The sequence below is a fragment of the Amblyraja radiata genome, chromosome 1, assembly GCF_010909765.2.
Source record: "Amblyraja radiata isolate CabotCenter1 chromosome 1, sAmbRad1.1.pri, whole genome shotgun sequence".
In the NCBI taxonomy this organism is placed as follows: Eukaryota; Metazoa; Chordata; class Chondrichthyes; order Rajiformes; family Rajidae; genus Amblyraja; species Amblyraja radiata.
In genome coordinates this window covers 55,385,622-55,403,307 of record NC_045956.1, presented here as the reverse complement: position 1 = coordinate 55,403,307, position 17,686 = coordinate 55,385,622, and the positions used below count along the sequence as shown (strand labels likewise).

The 17,686-nt window shown below is 44.3% G+C and overlaps 1 protein-coding gene across 1 annotated transcript in view; it reads right to left on the bottom strand.

Moving 5' to 3' along the window:
* tbck (TBC1 domain containing kinase) overlaps nt 1-17,686 on the bottom strand; it is a 264,109-nt gene continuing 246,423 nt past the window's right edge. The window contains exon 26 of the mRNA XM_033022118.1: nt 1-476. Within this exon, the coding sequence (XP_032878009.1) occupies nt 366-476 (111 nt within the window). The 3' untranslated portion in view covers nt 1-365. The remainder of the gene's footprint in view (nt 477-17,686) is intronic.

Sequence of the window (17,686 nt, the reverse complement as noted above, 5' to 3'; positions counted from 1 at the left end):
TTTGATTTTGTGCATGGTCTTTAAATAACGATTGTACTACAACATGCTGTTAAAATCACAGGTCACAATAAACGAGTCTTACATTTCTGATAGTAATGAAAAACATGATTCATCAGAGGTCTCCTTGCTGAATAACACTCAGGTACAAATCTCCACCGATTCAATATCATGTTGGATAACACTGCTCTGTGGATGTTTCACTAATGTTGAAATCAGCACCACGCTACAGGTTCATGATCATGTCCGATTCATGGACAAGGATTACAGTCACTGGTTCCAGTAATGCCCTTCGATGCAGGTGCTGTAAATGCCCTCAGCCAGCTCCGACTTCATACATCTTTCCCCGGTGCTGCAGGTGAACATGGTCAGATTTGAGGTGATGGCACAATTAGCAGTCCCGTGAGTTTCATCTTGTTGATTCCTCCGTCCAAGATGCAGACTCGTGGATAAGCCAGTTTCACTAGATGTTCTGAAAACTGAAGAAGAAAGGCAGAGCCATGAGCAATCAAAACTTTAGACTTTACTTTAGACTTTAGAGATACTACACTGAAACAGACCCTGTGGCCCACTGAGTCCATACCGACCAGTGATCACCTCTACACCACCCACACACACTGGGAATAATTTTACAAGTTACCAACAGCAATTAACTTACGTTTTTGGAGTGCGGGAGAAAACCGGAGCACCAGGAGAAAACCCACGCAGTCACAGGGAGAATGTACAAACTCCGCACAGAGAACACCCCTGGTAAGGATCTAATCCTGGTCTCAGGCACTGTAAGGCAGCAACTCTATCATTACGCCACTGTGCTACCCCTTAATATCGCAAAAACAGCCCAGCTCAGTGGCAAACAATGACCCGGTGAAGAAGTTGTCACCTGATGTGATTTAGAGAAAACAAATCTTCTGACTCCTCTCCAACACCAACTGCTCTTCGAAATGACCTAGCAAACTATTTAGTTCATGGAACAAGGGATGGGCAATAAAGACTAGCCTTGCCAATAATGAAGAAATAAAAACTGCCCTTATTGATGCGACTTCTTATTATGCATACAAACATATCAAAATAAAATTCATTGTTAATTGTGTGGTATAGGAACTGCGAAATAATAGAAAATGTAATGCATCTGTTTGGCCCTTTCCAACTCTGAGGGTTGCCTGATGATGCAATGATGATAGGAGTTGCCTAATTATGGCAAAAAATGTAATCAATTTGTCTACAAGAAACATAGAACAAGCAGCACAGGAATAAGATATTCGATCCATAATATCTGTAGTGAACATGGTGCCAAGTTAAACTATCCTCAGCCTGCACATAGCCCCTATCCCTCCATTCCCTGCATAGCCATTAAAAGTTTATCCCTGCTATATCTGCCTGCACCACCACACCTGGCAGCATGTTCCAAGCACTCACCACACTCTGTGTAAAAAAGAATGCCTCTCACTTTAAATGTTCAAAGAAACAATTTTTAAAAGTTTTTTAAACATTTCCTTTTGACATTTGTAAGGGAAATCTATGTGGCTTGAATCACACTGACTGTGGATAACAATTTTGAAAGTTATCTTTGCCACTTGGCTGGTTCCTAAGTATGTAAAGTACAGACTAAAGTCTGAAGAAGGGTCTCGACCCGAAATGTCACCCTTTCCTTCTCTCTAGAGATGCTGCCTGTCCTGTTGAGTTACTGAAGCATTTTGTGTCTATCATCTATGTAAAGTACAGATTTATGTAAAGTCCAGGATGTGAGTATCAGATGTTGAGCATCTATCAGTCCATAGTTAGACTGTAATTGGATTCCAACACTGAAGTCTACTCATCCTCAAATGCTCAGGATTATGCTGCTCTGTTTAAACATTGTCCCTCTCACCTTAAAGTTATGCTCTCTAGTCTTTGACAATTCTATCCTGGGAAAAAGGTCCTTCACCAATGCAAGTCCCTTAACCAGTCCCTAAACTCAGCCTAACCCCCCACCACCTTTTTTTTTCTCTGAACTGAACTTTTTTTTTTCTCGTTTATTACATTGTTTACAGTGTACTATGTTTATATATTCTGTTGTGCTGCAGCAAGTAATAATTGCATTGTTCTATCGGGGATATATGACAATAAAACACTCTTGACTCCCTTGACACCTGCTTCATAAGATCATAAAACATAGGAGCAGATTTAGACCATTCACCCCAACGAGTCTGCTCCATCTTCGATCATGGCTTATCTAATTTTCCCTCAAAACATCATTCTCCTGCCTTCTCACCAAAACCTTTGACACCCTTACTAATAAAGAACTCCGCTTTAAAAATATCCAATGACTTCCACGGATTCACCCCCTCTGGCTAAAGAAATTCCTCATCATCTCTATTCTCAAGGTGCATCCCATTATTGTCAGGCTGCATCCTCTTGTCCTAAACTCTCCCATTACTTGAAACATCCTCTGCGCATCCACTCTTTTCAGACATTTCATTATTTTGGTGTATTTAATAAGATACCCCTTCATCCTTCTAAACTCCAGCGAGTACAGGCCCAGAGCCATTGCGGCGGGCGGCACGGTGGCGCAGCGGTAGAGTTGCTGCCTTACAGCTGGAGACCAGGGTTCGATCCTGACTACGGGTGCTGTCCGTACAGAGGTTGTATGTTCTCCCCGTGACCGCGTGGGTTTTCTCCGAGATCTTCGGTTTCCTCCCACACTCCAAAGACGTACAGGTTTGTAGGTTAATTGACTTGGAGTATGTGTAAATTGTCCGTAGTTTCTGCAGGATAGTGTTAATGTGCGAGTATCGCTGGTTGGCACGGACTTGGTGGGCCGAAGGGCCTGTTTCCGCATTGTATCTCTAAACTAAACTCTCATCCTATATTTACCCAATCATCCCCAGGATCATTCCTGTAAACCTCCTTTGTGCCCTCTCCAATGTCGCACATCCTTCCTCAGATATGGACACAAAACTGCTCACAATATTCCAAACTTGGTCTGACTAGCATCTTATAAAGCCCCAGCATTACATCCTTGCTTTTATATCTTGGTCTTCTCTAAATAAATGCTAACATGTCCAGCATGAGGAGAGAAGATGGTTGCCCACCTCTTCACGGAGTGTGGATTTGTGAATACAATCTGGTGAATGATGCAAGAGTCCTTGTCACGGGTTATCTCGAACAACTTTGTAACAGAGGACTCTCTGATTTACGGGACATATTCAGAGACGAACATCAAGTGCTGCTGGAAGGTCATCAACTCAGTGAAAGATGCTCTTTGGTCTGCCTGAAACTTGTTGATCTCCCAGCAGAGCCAGATGTCCGTCAGGGAATGTTGCCGACTGACCCGCTCCAGACTGCAGGAGTAAGTGCTGAGGGATGCACTGAAGCTCGGTGCAGACAATGTCAAAGCTTTGTGGGGGAGGACCACAGTCTTGGGTCCACAAGGATGCCAAGTATAATGATATTACTGTGAACACTACCAAATGATTGTATGTATAACCACTGAGAAAGCTGGAAGAATTTTTGCACAGTTCCTGTTTTGCATGTATTTCTCATTCTGAATAAAGTTTATTCGGGGGGGGGGGGGGGGGTGGGTGGGATGCACAGCATGCTGGCCTTTCTCCTATTGTTGATGAAAGTTAAAGAGGCCTGAAAAAGTAATTGTCACTACTTTCCCCATTCTCATTCCCTGTGGAGGGGTTTGGATTACACTGACAGCCATGGACAGTCCATGAGTCACAAGCACACAGCAGCCCAGTGAAAAAGACAGAAGGAACGCTCCAATCTCACAAACTAGCCACCCCATCAAGCACCATCTGTGAATGTGCCTGAAATCCAGCATGGCCTCATTACCTACTTCCAAACCCTCAGTAATGGCATGGAAGCAAGTTATCTTTGATCCCGAGGGGTTTACCAATAATAAAACAATTTCCATTCTTGCCCAAATCCTTCTTACACCTCTCCTTCTTTCAGCATGGTTAAATAAAACAAACTGATTTCAAGGGGTACAGCCAGTGAGATGTGGTGGCTACAAATACCATTACACTAGCTATCTGACAGAGCAGAGAATCTCCACCTGTTATTTGGAAATATGTTAAGTATAATTTGAAATTTATTCTGGTGACAATTTCCCTGTAAAACCTTTTGAAAGGCGATATCTGACCAAAGCTATGATTGTGAAAGTCTGCTGCCCAAGGGAGCTTTGTATCGTTTTAGACCCAATAGCTATAAGCACTTTGACTAGTCCCAAGGCAGACAGGGTGTGCACAATTGTCAGTGTTAAATATGATTTTTGTAATCCTAGTAACATTAAGCAGGCTGACAGCTTCTATAAAGTGCCACTTGTCTGAACTGTAAATAGCCATCAGAGACAACTAAAGCAGGGATCCTTAAACTCTGTAAGAATACCGGCTGCTTCCTTTCTCTCCCCCACTAATGATTTAACCACGTTCTACAGCGCTGATCCCAATTTCAACATTACCTTAAATAGAAAAATAGAGGTTGAAGGAAGAGAGGGGTGAGTATGAGAATCAGAAGCAATAGATGACACATGGACATGCTGATGCTGGAATCTTAAGCAAAACACAAAGTGCTGGAGGAACTTGGTGGGTTATTTTCTGATTATGGATACAAGGAACTGCAGATGTTGCTGAGACACAAGGAGCTGGAGTAACTCGGCAGATCAGGCAACATCTCCGAGGACATGGATAGGTGACGTTTTGGGTCAGGAACCTTCTGTCCCAAAGAATGTCTGAAAAGGGCCCTGACCCAAAACGTCCCCTATCCATGTTCTCCAGAGATACTGCCTGACCCACTGAGTTACTCCAGCACTTTGTGTCTTTCTCAATTTATGAACCATCAGTACAGATGTCAGAGCCTAAAAGCTCTCTTGCAATTTAAAGTACAATAACATAAAGTTAAAAATAATGACATTTGTCAAAATTTAGCTTTACATTCCCTGTTCCCAAGCAAGATTTGAAATTGTATACTTTGTCCACTGCTATGATATTTGTTCAATGATTAGTTCCTCCTTATACATGCAAGATATGAAATTCTTTAGGGTCAGCTGTTGTACAATGTTTATAACAAGGCCCTTGAACTTTCATAACAATAATTTTCAATACCCCTTTGATTCAAGGTTAAATTACATTAAATATACACAGTGAATAGCATGCACACTAACAGTGTCTCTTTGACAGAAGCCAGAATCAAAAGTAGATTTGGATTCAGTCAAACACATATTGTCAAATGCAACAGACATTTTCATGGCATCTTCTTGCCCACTTGCTGAAGGCACGAGTTGTAATATAAAAATGCATTTTAAAAACAGTTGAGTAAAGACTCAGAAACAAGTTAAATGGGTAGCTAATATATGTTTTATTACTTTGAAACACAAAAAATCTCTTTAATAGGTTGAAGGTTAAGCAAAGGAAGGAATTATTTCAAAAAATGTACCAAATTCTACTACAGATTAATCTGTAAACTGAATACGGCAGATTATTAAAAAAATAATAATTCAGAAAGGAATTATAATATAGAAAGGGCGATATCATCATCTGTGACCAAAGCAATTTCTAACATACTGCTCTTATGTTTTTCTTAAATTATTATTACATTGTCATCTGCTCCTAACTTCTGTGCTGAAATACATCTTTGTTTATAACATACTTGACATGCGTCATGGAGGCTTCTTGGACTGCACTAAAGCAATGACAGTATTGGATGTTTTCAGCATGCAAGGGTTTCATATTGCCTATTATGTCCACAGCCAAGCCTATGACCAACTCGTCAAAAATAATTCCTCTGCCCTGCTCACTCCTGCCTTGTATGTTAGTACAAGGAACAATATTGCTCAAGAATAAGCCATTCGGCCCGGAGTATGTGTGCCGACCAAACATGATACCAAACAAACCCATATCTGCCTGCACATAATCCACATCCCTCCATTCCTGCATACCCATACTCATATCCAAAAGTCACTTAGATGCCACTATCGTATCTCCTCTACCCTCTGTGTAAAAAACTTGGCCTGCGCATCTGCTTTAAACTTTGCCCCTCTCACCTTAATTTTGCTCCCCTCACTTTCTTCTGCTTTAGGAGATCAAAGTTCTTTGCTTCAATTTTTGGGATTTAAACACATCCTCCTCTGGACCTCATTGCTATCCCACAGACACTTATTCCAGAATCAGGTTTCACTGACATTGTACTTGTGGTGGCGCAGCAGTAGAATTTCTGCCTTACAGCGGCAGAGGCCCGAGTTCGATCCTGACTACGGGTGCTGTCTGTACGGAGTTTGTACGTTCTCCTCATGACTGCATAGGTTTTCTATGGGTGCTCCAGTTTCCTTCCTCTCTCCAAAGACGTGCAAGTTTGTAGGTTAATTGGCTTTCGTAAAAATTGGTGGACGAAGGGCCTGTTTTTGCACTGTATCTCTAAACTAAACTAAAGTAAGGCTACAAAAGGGTGTGCTCATCACAAAGGATGTTTTTCTAGGAAAATGGAGCCTCTCCCATTTAGGCTTTCATGGTCAATATTAAGGTCTCCTGGCTTATGCTGAACACAGCTAGAAAAAGAATAAAACTCCCTTCAGCCTGTCCAACAACCTAACGCATGTGGTAGAAGATAGAAGCATGTGGTGGATATGGGGAGAAGGCAGGCACGGGTTATTGATTAGGGATGATCAGCTATGATCACAATGAATGGCGGTGCTGGCTCGAAGGGCCGAATGGCCACCTCCTGCACCTATTTTCTATGTTTCTATGATTAGGATCAGCCATCTTGCAGACATTTACCAGCTGTGGACAAGAGATGGGTGCATTGTATCCCAGTTATTTGACTAGCCATGTGTGAACAACCATAAACCAGCAACTGCAGTTTCTTCCTACACCCTTCTCTCCCCATCTTCACCCACTACATAGATCCTTCTCAAGCTACTTGGCGTCACTTAAACATCATTCTGCTTTGCAAACCGACTAGCAAACTGAGTTTGTTGTTGTGTTTGGTCAGCCTTCAAATGTAACAATGTGAACTTTGGCACCATTTATTCAAAATAGAGTTCAGGATTTTGTGAAAGCCCTGTCCCACTGTGCGAGTTCACCCAAGAGCTATCCCAAGTTTAAAAAAAATCAAAACTCGTGGTAAGCACGTAGAATGAACGTAGCGGGTACGTCGGTGCTCGCGACGTCTCTTAGCGCTAACGGCAGGTACTCGGGAAACGTGGTAACTCGTCAAGATTTTTCAATGTTGAAAAATATCCACAAGTAAAATATACGTAGGATGTAAAAATGTGATACTTTTTAACACGTAGTCATACCGTAGTAGCTCGTGAGTTTACCGTAGTAGGACCTGGTGTCCTATATCACTATTGTATGTTCATGATGGAAATAAGAATACTCAGTATATTCATTACCTTTGAATTGTAGTTTTATGTAATCCTCCCATAATTTCTGAGTTCCAACTGTGAAATTTTAAAGTCAAAAGTTGTATTTTATTTCAAAGTGGGAATTTGAAGATAGACACAGAGATTTTGATAGGAAGAAAACGTTACAGCAGCTGAGTAAAAGATTGGTCAAATGCTAGGTTCAATGAAGATCGGGCGAGGGGGATTGGGGGTGGGGGGAAAGTATCTATAGCTTGGGACTTGCCTAAATGAGTACTGAGATGGATTATCATTCCACACCAAATTTCTTAGACAATAATACATTTTATGCAATTATCACAACATTATGCTGGATATGGATCAACGGACTATGTATGGTACATGCTTGTAAATTAGTAAAACAAATGTTCTTCTTTAAGTACTGTTGTTTCTGGGATGGGGTGACTGATTACAAATAACCTGCATTCTATATTTTGTCATAATGTGGCTGAAACAATGGCATATTTTGTGATATTTATTGAGAGAAAGATACAACTGAGTTTGGGCAAAATATTACCTTGCAACATTCTGTATGTCTGATAGATATCGTGAAATGGAACTAAGAAATTATGGGACGATTACATCAAACTACAATTCAAAGGTAATGAATATACTGACTATTCTTATTTCCATCATGAACATACAATAGTGATATAGGACACCAGGACCTACTACGGTAAACTCACGAGCTACTACGGTAAACTCACGAGCTACTACGGTAAACTCACGAGCTCCTACGGTAAACTCACGAGCTACTACGGTAAACTCACGAGCTACTACGGTATGACTACGTGTTAAAAAGTAACACATTTTTACATCCCGAGTATATTTTACTCGTGGACATTTTTCAACATGTTGAAAAACCTTCACGAGTTACCACGTTTCCCGAGTACCTGCTGTTAGCGCTAAGAGACATCCCGAGCTCCGATGTACCCACTACGTTCATTCTACGTGCTTACCACAATTTTTTTTTGTTTTTTTTAACTTGGGAGAGCTCTTGGGTGAACTCGCACAGTGGGACAGGGCTTTGAATAAGTTATAATGTTTAAAATGCAAAATGTAGCAACTGGTTTAAAAAGAAAAGTGAAGCAGCTCTTCTTTGATCTCTAAATTTCTTGCTGTGTAACAGACCCACTGTTGAAACAATCAGAAGAAGGGTACCAACCCGAAACGTCATCTATCCATGTTCTCCAGAGATGCTGCCTATCCCGCTGAGTTACTTCAGCACTGTGTCTTTTTTTGTAAACCAGCAGCTGGAGGTCCTTGTTTCCACTGTTGTTTAGATTCAGCTAATATTCACTGAATAATGATTGAGCACAATTACCTCTGAAACATAAGTCACCTAATTTAGTTTAGTTTAGTTTAAAGATACAATGTGGAAACTGGCTCTTCAGCCCACCGAGTCCGCGCCGACCAATGATTATCCTTAAGGGCCTGTCCCACGAGCATGCGACTGCATGCGGCAAGCGCAACCTAAAGGGCCTGTCCCACGAGCATGCGACTGCATGCGGCAAGCGCGACCTAAAGGGCCTGTCCCACGAGCATGCGACTGCATGCGGCAAGCGTGACCAAACCAGAGGCGGGGGCCGCGCGGAGGTCGAGTGAGTGACATGAAGTTCGAGTGAAGTCCGCGGGAAGTTCGCGCGTGACGTACGGCGTTGAGACGGTGCGTACGGCGTCAAGACGCTGCGTATGCCCATCGAGGCGGTGCGTACGGCGTCGAGGCTGCTGCGGGCCGGCAGGCCGTTGCCGTGCGGAATTTATGAACATGGTCAGTTTTTCGGAGCCCCGCGCAATGTCGGGACCAGCTCCGCACAACTCCGCACAAGCTCTGGCGATCGAAGTGGGACCGGCCCCGCGAGGCCGTACGGCTCAAGCGACCACGTTAGGTCACGCTTACCGCATGGAGTCGCACGCTCGTGGGACAAGCCCTTTAGGTCGCGCTTGCCGCATGGAGTCGCATGCTCGTGGGACAGGCCCTTAAGACTAGTTCTATGCTACACACTAGGGAACATTTTTACATAGCCAATTAACCTAGAAACCCACTTGTCTTTGGAATGTGGGAGGAAACTAGAACACCCGGAGAAAACCCAAGTGGTCACAGGGTGAACGTACAAACTCCATACAGACAGCACCCGTAGTCAGGATGGAACCCGGGTCTGTGGCGGTGTAACGCAGTGTCACTGTGCCGCCCTTAATAATCACATTCCACCGTATATTTGAAAATCACATTACACTGTGTATCACGTTATATCAAAAATCAAATTACACCGGGTGGCACTGTCAGCAATGGCAGCCTCGCCAACGGTCTGTCTGTCTTTTCGACTTTTTTGTTATTTTTAGTGTCTTTTAAAAAGTTTGTGTTAATGTTCTCTGGTTTGTTTTATGTGGGGGGGTTGGGGAGGGGGTCGGGGGGAACTTTTTCTCAATCTCTTAGGAGTGACATGTAATATTTTCAGTTGTAAATCAATTAAATTTGGAAAATATCTGCTCGAATTACAGATTTTAAAATGTAGGCGTAATTTATGTTTTTGTGTATTGTCTACGTCTATGTGTCTGTGATGCTGCTGCAAGCAAGATCTTCACTGTACCTGAACCCAATGTTTGTACCGGCACGTCTACTGTGATATGTATGTTTATTAATCATGCTGAGCTAATGGATGAAGTAAGTGAATGAACTGGAACATTTATTGAGTTCGAGGAAGGGTCCCGACCTGAAACGTCACCCATCCTTTTTTCTCCAGGGACACTGCTTGACCCCCTGAATTACTCCAGCACTTTGTGTCTATCCTACAATATTTATTTGTTTAGACTTAAGAGTTCAGTTAAAGCGCTTTCTCACGGGGTGACTTGACGCAAGATGTAACCAGAGTGAAGTGGTCGTGGTCTAGCACGATATCACACGATATAACGGGGGGTAGATAAAGAGTTCCCACGGGTAGTGCGAGTGACTTGTCCGTCTCCCGAGCTTTCCCTTTAAATCTTGAATGAACATTGTGAATCCCCATTCATAAAAGAGAAGGTAATTGCGCGGGAGGGTTAATAATTGACAATCTGCTGCTGCCTGCCCGCTGAGTTAAAAAGTTCCCACGGTCACGATATACAATGTATCGTGAGTCTTGCGTGGGAACTTTTTAACTCAGCGGGCAGGCAGCAGCAGATTGTCGCTCCCTTCAGTTTCACCCCACCTACACCCCTCTGCTTCCCGGCCATGTGTGTGACCCCTTCCCTCCCCTCTTCAGCTCCCCGCCCATTGCACCGGCGCGGGGGCTTTGCACTGTCTTCACGTCGGTGATGCCGGCAGGTCAGTGCCAGTCACCGGAGACGTCAGGACACCGACCCCCAGGCCCACTGCAAGCACTGAGATCCCAGAGACCCACAGCCAGCAGCAGCGCAGCCCCGTTCCAACTCCAGAGGAACACGCTCCCCGTAGGGACAGAAGCTGATGGTGTGCAAGGTACGTCTTGTTCTTGGGGTTGCGGATGAGGGGGCGCAGCTCGGGCTGTGATGTCTCCGGCCACCCCCCTGTACAGGAGCTGAGACTGGGAACTGTTGGGTTGTTTGCAGTTGCAGAGGGAGGGAGCAAGGGCGGTACAGTTCACAGTCTCAGCTCCAGTCCAGGGGGGTGGCCGGAGACGTTAGGACCAACGGGACACCGACTGCAAGCACGGAGATCCCAGAGACTCACAGCCAGCAGCAACTCTAGCCCAGCCCCGCTCCAACTCCTGAGGAACCCGGGTTGCGGATGAGGGGGAGCGGATTCCTCTGGAGTTGGAGGGACAGGGAGACACAGCGGCTTTTGAGAATGGTGGGCAATCACTTCCAAAGTTCTGCCCACACAGTCAGTACACCTCTCCTACACTTGTCTCCCGCACTAAGATCATCTCGCAGAGAATGATCCCAGCCTAACAGCATGTTCATTCCAGATTACTCACCTTCTGTCCCCTCTGTCCAGCTTCCGGGTTCACCGTTCGCAGGAGTTCCCACGGTAAACGCAAGAGTTAATACGGATATCGCACTGGCCACTACGTGCATATAATGTTGCAATCTTCAACCACAAGTGTACAAGTCACTCTTGGAGAAATTCAAACTTGCTTGAATTTTCTCCCGAGTCACCAAGTTACACGAGTACCTGCCGTTAGCGCCACGGTGGTCCACGAATGCCGTACGGTTATCACACGGGGTTCCCACGATGTTCAACTCTGGTTAACTCTTGCGTCAAGTCGCCCCGTGAGAAAGCCGCTATTATTATATTACAAGTCAACGTTGGCTATATTGATGGGAACAAATTGTTGAGCATTGCAGCTTAATTTTTAATTGATATGCGTACCGGCACCTGTTTATCGACAATATAAAGCACTGCCTTTACCTCAGCGTACTTGTGCATTTGGCAGTAAACTTGCCTTGACGTGAAAAGCGGTCATTAAGAGAGAAGGCAGCATTTACTGAGCACAACTGGTGCTGTCATAAGTGCTTTTTAATAAAATTCAGCATAATTTCAACATATTTAGAAACCAGCAATGAACTGTAACTTGGAGTGTTTACACTACACCATAAGCCGCCAACACAATGGTGATTATCCCATTCGCACGTTAGATAGTGCTGGTTTAAATCATCCTATTTCTAAATGGCAGCCCAACATTGTAATTGAATATATAAGGACACTGACATTTTGGGCTGAACCACAATATATTGGCCTCAGGTGTACAATAGCCTCAAAGCATTGTAATAAAAACAAACTATTGGTCACAGTTGTAACTAAAAGGTCAACAACTTCCATTAAAAGCCTGAACTGCAGTCAAAGATGGTACAATGATGTTTGCATCTGTTTCCTTTTGGATAGCATTAAGCACAGTACAAACCCTTCACCAACTATCCAGACGCCGGAGAAGCCCCAAATGTTGACCACGTTTCAGGCTGTGCTGGAAATAAGCTTTCAGTATCTGGCTTATGACTCCGTAAAATTTATTGATTAAATGGTTAACACCACGTGTCAGCTCAACATCAAAGATAGAAGGCCCAAATGGACCACAGATGTGAAAGGAAATTTACTGCACAAAAGGGTTAGCGCAGGATTGAAGTCTGCTGCAATAAAACAGGCACGCGCTTGCATCTGTGCAATGTGTAGGATCCTCAGAAGAAGACCAAAACACATTTTTTAGGAAAATCTCTTCATGAAAATGTTCCTTCATTCCACTCTGTAATAATGAGTAACAGGAGCTGGAATTGCTGGAACTTTTATTGGGAATTAACAGAAATCTGGGAAAATAAGACTGGGCACAGAGTTAAAAAGGTGTAGCAATCCAAAGCCATGTTGTTAAATGAAGCAGGTGCACTAAAATAATTACTACAACATGTTAGCTTCTACCTTTGACGTTCTCTCATGTATCAAATGAACATTCATTTAAACAACGGCATTCAATACTGAAGATTGACTCATAGAGTCATGCAGCACAAAAACAGGTCTTTCGGCCCAATTTGTTCGTGTCAACCAAGATGCCCCATCTAAGCTGGTCCGACTTGCCAGTGTTGGGCCATATTCCTGTGAACCTTTCCTAACCATGTTCCTGCCCGTGTCTTTTAAATGCTGTTATAGCACCTGCCCTAGCTACCTCGTTTGGCAGCTCGTTCCATATACCCACCACCCTCTGATTGAAAAAGGCCCTCAAATTCTGGCAATTTCCTCGTAAATCTCCTCTGCAATCTGTCCAGTTAATGATATCCTTCCTATAGCGGGGTGACCAAAACTGAAAACAGTACTCCAAATGAGGCCTCACCAACATCTTGTACAATTGTAGCATAATGTCCTAATTTCTATACTCAATATCCTGACTGATGAAGACTGAACGTAACCTCAATCCTTCTTTACAGCCCTACCTTTCTGTGACACCACTTCCAGGAAATTATGCACTTGTACTCATAATCCTCTACTCTACAACACTCCCCAGGGCCCTACCATTCACTGTGAAGGTCTTGCCCTGGTTTGACTTCCAAAAATACAACCCCTCGCACTTATCCACATTAAATTTGGAAAAATTGTCTTTGAGTTCATGAATATTCTCAGTGTGATCCATATTCTGGAAATTGAGTAGTACTTGTTGCTCATTGAATCTTAAGTATCAACATAGGGTTGTCAACTATTAGGCGGAACATCCTGTTTTTTTGGGCTAAATTTGTTTGTCACGTATGCGACCGCCCTTGTCCCATATTTGACTGTTACTACTTGGGTCGAGGGGACTGTCGAGTCGTAGCGCCGCATCTGACCCCGCCTCACCCGTCCCGACGTAGCCCGTGGAGTGCAGCAGCAGCGACTCGCCCGTGGCCCCGTTGGTCGGCAGCCCAGCCAGCTGTCCGACCTTTGGACCTTCGGTTACCGCCGACACCACTACCCCTCCTTCTAATGGCCGATCATTGGTTCATGAGTTGGATGGGGTGCCGGACTTTGTGCACGACATCGCGCGGGCTAAAACTCCTCAGCTGGCCCGCCGGCTGGGCTTTATGTGCAGTCCAGCACCCAGGCCAACTCATCATTCGTGTGGTGAGATAAAAACCCATCGCGGGGCTTGTCTCAACAGAGGCCCGGGAGCCGTGACAGAGGGAGGAGCGACCTTCGTGTGGTGAGTTAAAAACTCATCGCGGGGCTTGTCTCAACAGAGGCCCGGGAGCCGTGACAGAGGGAGGAGCGATCTCCGTGTGGTGAGTTAAAAACCCATCGCGGGGCTTGTCTCAACAGAGGCCCGGGAGCCGTGACAGAGGGAGGAGCGACCAAAATCTGCAACGTTCCATTCGCAGATCTCACTTCCAGAGAAGGAGTCTGGTGGAAGCCTCTGATTGGTCAAACGGACTAGAGAAAGCAGCTGATTGGCTTGTAACCCGGGTAAGGCTTTATTGTATTCGGATAAGGGGGAGAATGAGGCCCAGGGCAGTTTACTGTTCTGGATGTCAGATGTGGGAGGTCATGGAGTCTGAGTGCCCTCCAGACGTCCACATCTGCGCCAGGTGCGTCGAGATGGGGCTCCTAAGGGACCGTGTTAGGAACCTGGAACAGCAACTTGATGACCTCTGTCTGCTCAGGGAGAGCGAGGATGTCATAGAAAGGAGTTACAGGGAGGTGGTCACTCCAAGACCACGGGAGACAGAAAACTGGGTCACAGTTAGGAAGGGCAACGGGCAGAGGCAGGGACTGGTGAGTACCCCGGTGGCTGTACACCTAGAAAATAAGTACTCATGTTTGAGTAAAGGTGGGGGAGACAGCCTACCTGGCGGCAGCGACAGCGGCCGGGCCTCTGGCATAAAGACCGGTCTTGTTGCTCAGAAGGGTAAGGAAAAGAAGAGGAGGGCAATTGTAATAGGGGACTCTATAGTCAGGGGGTCGGATAGGCGATTCGGTGGACGCAGACAGGAGACCCGGTTGGTAATTTGCCTCCCTGGTGCCAGGGTCAGGGATGTGTCTGAACGTGTCCAAGAAATCCTGAAATGGGAGGGAGAGGAGCCTGAGGTTGTGGTACATATAGGTACCAACGACATAGGTAAAAAAAGAGAAGAGGTCCTGAAAGAAGAATTTAGGGAGTTAGGTAGAGAGTTAAGGAGAAGGACTGCAAAGGTAACAATCTCAGGTTTACTGCCTGTGCCACGCGACAGTGAGAGTAGGAATGGAGCGAGGTGGAGGATAAATGAGTGGCTGAGGGACTGGTGCAGTGGGTATGGATTCAAGTTTCTGGATCATTGGGACCTTTTTTGGGGAAGGTGTGACCTGTACAGAAAGGACGGGTTGCACTTGAACTCGAGGGGGACCAATATCCTGGCGGGGAGATTTGCAAAGGCTACTGGGGAGACTTTAAACTAGTATGGTTGGGGGGAGGGACTCAAATTGGGAAAGCTAGCAGTCAGTGTGTGAGGCAGGAGGCAGAGAATGGTAGCACTCTGACCCAAAATGTAGGGGAGAGAGAAGAAAAAGACAATAAACAGAGAATAAGAGAGGGTGGGTTTCTTAAATGTGTATATTTTAATGCTAGGAGCATTGTAAGAAAGGTGGATGAACTCAGAGCCTGGATTGACACCTGGAAGTATGATGTTGTGGCGATCAGTGAAACATGGTTGCAGGAGGGCTGTGATTGGAAACTAAATATTCCAGGATTTCGTTGCTTCAGGTGTGATAGAATTGGAGGGGCAAGAGGTGGAGGTGTTGCATTGCTTATCAGGGAAGATATTACAGCAGTGCTTTGGCAGGATAGATTAGAGGGCTCGTCTAGGGAGGCTATTTGGGTGGAACTGAGAAATGGGAAAGGGGTATCAACACTTATAGGGGTGTATTATAGACCGCCAAATGGGGAGCGAGAATTGGAAGAGCAAATATGTAAGGAGATTGCAGATATTAGTAGTAAGCACAAGGTAGTGATTGTGGGAGATTTCAATTTTCCACACATAGACTGGGAAACACATTCTGTAAATGGGCTGGATGGGTTGGAGTTTGTAAAATGTGTGCAGGATAGTTTTTTGCAGCAATACATAGAAGTACCTACTAGAGAAGGAGCGGTGCTGGACCTCCTGTTAGGAAATGAGACGGGTCAGGTGGCAGAGGTATGCGTTGGGGAACTGTTCGGGACCAGTGATCACAATACCATTAGTTTCAATATAATTATGGAGAGGGTCAGAACCGGACCTAGGGTTGTGATTTTTGATTGGAGAAAGGCTAACTTTGAGGAGATGCAAAAGGATTTAAAAGGAGTAAATTGGGACATTTTGTTTTACGGGAAAGATGTAGAAGAGAAATGGAGGACATTTAAAGGTGAAATTTTAAGAGTACAGAATCTTTATGTCCCTGTTCGGTTGAAAGGAAATAGTAAAAATCGGAAAGAACCATGGTTTTCAAGGGAAATTGGACACTTGGTTCGGAAAAAGAGGGAGATCTACAATAAATATAGGCAGCATGGAGTAAATGAGGTGCTTGAGGAGTATAAAGAATGTAAAAAGAATCTTAAGAAAGAAATTAGAAAAGCTAAAAGAAGATATGAGGTTGCTTTGGCAAGTAAGGTGAAAGTAAATCCAAAGGGTTTCTACAGCTATATTAATAGCAAAAGGATAACGAGGGATAAAATTGGTCCATTAGAGAGTCAGAGTGGACAGCTGTCTGCAGAGCCAAAAGAGATGGGGGAGATATTGAACAATTTCTTTTCTTCGGTATTCACCAAGGAGAAGGATATTGAATTATGTGAGGTAAGGGAAACAAGTAGAGTAGCTATGGAAACTATGAGATTCAAAGAAGAGGAAGTACTGACACTTTTGAGAAATATAAAAGTGGATAAGTCTCCAGGTCCGGACAGGATATTCCCTAGGACATTGAGGGAAGTTAGTGTAGAAATAGCAGGGGCTATGACAGAAATATTTCAAATATCATTAGAAACGGGAATAGTGTCGGAGGATTGGCGTACTGCGCATGTTGTTCCATTGTTTAAATAGGGGTCTATGAGTAAACCTACCAATTATGGACCTGTTAGTTTGACGTCAGTGGTGGGCAAATTAATGGAAAGGATACTTAGAGATAATATATATAAGCATCTGGATAAACAGGGTCTGATTAGGAACAGTCAACATGGATTTGTGCCTGGAAGGTTATGTTTGACTAATCTTCTTGAATTTTTTGAAGAGGTTACTCGGGAAATTGATGAGGGTAAAGCAGTGGATGTTGTATATATGGACTTCAGTAAGGCCTTTGACAAGGTTCCTCATGGAAGGTTGGTTAAGAAGGTTCAATGGTTGGGTATTAATGGTGGAGTAGCAAGATGGATTCAACAGTGGCTGAATGGGAGATGCCAGAGAGTAATGGTGGATGGTTGTTTGTCAGGTTGGAGGCCAGTGACTAGTGGGGTGCCACAGGGATCTGTGTTGGGTCCACTGTTGTTTGTCATGTACATCAATGATCTGGATGATGGTGTGGTAAATTGGATTAGTAAGTATGCAGATGATACTAAGATAGGTGGGGTTGTGGATAATGAAGTAGATTTTCAAAGTCTACAGAGAGATTTATGCCAGTTGGAAGAGTGGACTGAAAGATGGCAGATGGAGTTTAATGCTGATAAGTGTGAGGTGCTACATCTTGGCAGGACAAATCAAAATAGGACGTACATGGTAAATGGTAGGGAATTGAAGAATGCAGGTGAACAGAGGGATCTGGGATTAACTGTGCACAGTTCCCTGAAAGTGGAATCTCATGTAGATAGGGTGGTAAAGAAAGCTTTTGGTGTGCTGGCCTTTATAAATCAGAGCATTGAGTATAGAAGTTGGGATGTAATGTTAAAATTGTAC